The 3,453-nt window shown below is 45.9% G+C and overlaps 1 protein-coding gene across 1 annotated transcript; it reads left to right on the top strand.

Moving 5' to 3' along the window:
* The first annotated feature begins 1,833 nt into the window (after positions 1-1,833).
* On the top strand, positions 1,834-2,379 carry PRND (prion like protein doppel). Its single transcript, XM_027118238.1, has one exon. The coding sequence runs from the start codon at positions 1,839-1,841 to the stop codon at positions 2,373-2,375; it is 537 nt and encodes a 178-aa protein (XP_026974039.1). The 5' UTR covers positions 1,834-1,838; the 3' UTR covers positions 2,376-2,379.
* The last annotated feature ends 1,074 nt before the right edge of the window (positions 2,380-3,453 follow it).

The following is a 3,453-nucleotide window of genomic DNA, read 5'->3' as shown; positions in this document are numbered from 1 at the left end:
GGGCAGGCCCAGGAGTGTGTGCAGGAGGTGTGCAAGACGACAGTGCACCCGTGGCTCCAGAGGTGCACTGCACTCCCAGAGAGATCCCAAGGTATGTGGGGGGCAGTGTTTGCGTGTGCATTCCATTTTTGTGGCCAAGGTTGTTTATTTTTAATCAGACTGTAAACCATGCAATGATTTCTTTACTCTCGCCTCCTGGGATGGGTCCCACATCTGGGGACACTTGTGAGAATGTTCAGACATCACTGGTGTTCTTGCCTATGTTTTGGTCCTACAATAAAATGCTAGTTTAGGGTTGGCTGGTTGGGATTTTCTTTTGCTTTTAAGTCCTTGCCTCTGAAGACTAATTTCTTTCTCAAGATCTCTATGCTTTTATTTTTTAATTTGATGCACCCATAATTTATATTATTACTGTTATTTAAGATTTCTCCTACCAAGGGGTATGGGCTGATGACATGGGTGTAGCCCCTGTTTAGGAGATTAATGAATGTTTGCTTCACGCTTGGATCTCTTTGGAAAAAGTTCATCTGAGCTCACTGTGATTGGGGGAAAGTGAGGGGTGGATGCTGGAAGCCCGGGTGCTCAGGCTGCTGCCTGGCACACTTGTACCCACCCTGGGGCAGTGCCTGCAAGTAAAGAGAAGTCAGCAGAGGTCTCTTTGCAGGAGTTCAGAGGAGCCTGGGTGTGCACTTAGGTTGCATTTTGCCTCTTTTTCTGCATAAGAACCAGTGTCACACTAGAGTTGAACATTTTAACAGAGAAGTACTAATCACTTTTAGGAATACTGCAGGGAGGATGTGTTAGGGCCTAAGCAAGCTAACTTTTCAACCTCCACCAGCTCTGGTACTCATGGACACAGTAAATCTTCTTCTAGAAGATAGCCTAAGCATGCTCTGCTGTAGTAACTCTTCCTGTATCCCTGATCCACATGGACAAAGGTCCAGGTGCTGGAGTGCCTTGAACAGTTGACCTTGAGAGGTGGATTTCCACAGTAACTATTGTAAGTTCAGGAACCAGATGTGACGAACTACCAGATTGGGGGGCTTAAGGGGGAGGGATATTTCCTGAGGTCATCAGCAGCCTTTCAGATGCCCTGGGGCCACCTTGACTCTCAGTGTTTCCCCAAGCCCTCTTGTCTTCCCTGTCATCTCATTTCCTCTGAAATTCCTCACAGGCCCTGCTATTCACTTAGCTTAGGGGCTATCGGAGCTGCCCTTCATGCCCAGTGAGTCAAAAGCACAAAATTCAAGCACCATCCCCTCCAGCAGCCCAGAAGGGCAGTGGGGCATGGCAAGTGGGCACATGGGAAGAGCATCAGACAGAGCTGGATTCAAATCTGCCATCCACTATTGTGTGGCCTTGGGCAAATTACTTAACTTCTCTGAATCCCAGTACAACTTTTATAAAGTGGGAGTAATAATGTACCTACCCCATGTGAGAATTACGTTAGGCAATGTCAGTGGCTGGCACGTAGTAAGTGCAATAAGAAACTAGTTGAGGGAGGAGGGTGGGGTCACACTGTCCCCAGGGTAAGACTGGAAAGGATATCTATGAATAATCAAGTTGCCTGTTGCAGCTTCTGATCTGTCTGAGAAAACCAAGATCACTGTCCTGAATGGATGTAATTTCAGGCAAAAGCAAGAAACTTGGTATTGAATTGACTTAACCCTGTACAGCCCAAGCCTGCGAAAACAATTATGTTTCCAGAAAAATGTAAAGGGTGCAAGAATGCCATTCCTCTCATAGAATCTCCTACATGTGGGAGGGCGCAGGGGAGACTGGGAACCCCACTGGGGAAGTTAACTGCTCCAGCCTTTTCTGTTGCAGATTCTGACACAATGAGGAAGCATCTGGGTGGATGCTGGCTGGCCATTGTCTGCGTCCTGCTCTTCAGCCAGCTGTCCTCAGTCAAGGCGAGAGGCATAAAGCACAGAATCAAGTGGAACCGGAAGGCCTTGCCAAGTACCTCCCAGGTCACGGAGGCCCACACTGCAGAGATACGCCCAGGGGCCTTCATCAGGCAAGGCCGAAAGCTGGATATCAACTTCGGAGCTGAGGGCAATAGATACTACGAGGCCAACTATTGGCAGTTCCCTGATGGGATCCATTACAATGGCTGCTCTGAGGCCAACGTCACCAAGGAGAAGTTTGTCACCAGCTGCATCAATGCCACCCAGGCGGTGAACCAGGAGGAACTGTCCCGCGAGAAACAAGACAACAATCTTTACCAGCGGGTCCTGTGGCAGCTGATCAGGGAGCTCTGCTCCAACAAACAGTGTGATTTTTGGTTGGAAAGGGGAGCAGGACTTCGGGTCACTCTGGACCAGCCCATGATGCTCTGCCTGCTGGTTTTCATCTGGTTTATTGTGAAGTAAGTTTGCAAGCAGGCTGGTAGCCACAGAGATGAGTGTGGGTGAGCAAACCATGAGGGAGTTATCTCAGTTCTTCTCCCCAAGCCCCAAACCCCCACATGTTCTGAAGGTACCAAAGAGCAGTGATTGATTCTTCAGCACTTCAAATAACATTCCCAAGTATTCACTCAGGTTCTTGTTTGTATTTGATAAATGTGTGGGCATCAATTCTCTCCAGGCTCTACCTGAGGGTGGCTTGTTCATCACTGCATTCTCAGCTCCGGTGGAGCGTCTGGCACACCATATCATGCAATAAATGTTTGGTAAGCAGATAAAAGAATGCACCAGGGACTGTGCCAAGCACTCCACAATGCTTCCCAACAACTCTTAGAGGTAGGTGTTATTCCCATTGTACAGATGAGGAAACTGAAGCTCCAAGACGTAAAGTAGTAAAGTAGTAAAGTAGCTAGAAAATGTCATAACCATAATTCAACCCTGGCTTGTCTAACCCCAGATTTGCTGCTCTGTACAGTCCCACTTTTGGAAATATGAAAAGACTGATGCTGATGGCCATGTATTTGATACCTTATTACATGGAAGTTGATTAATTAGTTTAATTAAATTAAGATATAATAAAGGAATTAAACTAAAATAGAAATAAAAGCTAAACAAAAGCCCATATTTCCTTGTAAGCCCATATTTCCTTTCCTTGAAGTACTGCTGATTCTGAGTAGACTAGATCTACTCGCAGGATGTGCCTATGGCACAAAGATGTTCTTTCTCAAGAAGGATAAGTATTTTCTATTCCCATCTCTGAAATAGTCCATGTGTTTAAGAAACTATTTCTAAATAGCATGTTTGCTTTCTAATGTTCCCCCAACCCTGTGTGCGTGTTTTAAGGTACATGCATATGAGCATCTTTAAATATACTCCCTTTGTACAGGTACTCGATGAAATCTCTAGCCGTTCTTTTACTGCCACTTTGGCAAGGAGCCATCATTTCTGTGAATCACTTACAGCTTCAAAAAAAACAATGCCTTGACAGAAAGGTTAAAAAGAAACTATGTCTTTCGGAAGAACAAGAATTCATGCATGCCACAAT

Source organism: Aethalodelphis obliquidens, unplaced genomic scaffold (genome assembly GCF_003676395.1).
Source record: "Aethalodelphis obliquidens isolate GAN/ISIS:26980383/991018 unplaced genomic scaffold, ASM367639v1 scaffold18, whole genome shotgun sequence".
Taxonomy (NCBI): domain Eukaryota; kingdom Metazoa; phylum Chordata; class Mammalia; order Artiodactyla; family Delphinidae; genus Aethalodelphis; species Aethalodelphis obliquidens.
This window is presented reverse-complemented; position numbering and strand designations above follow the sequence as displayed.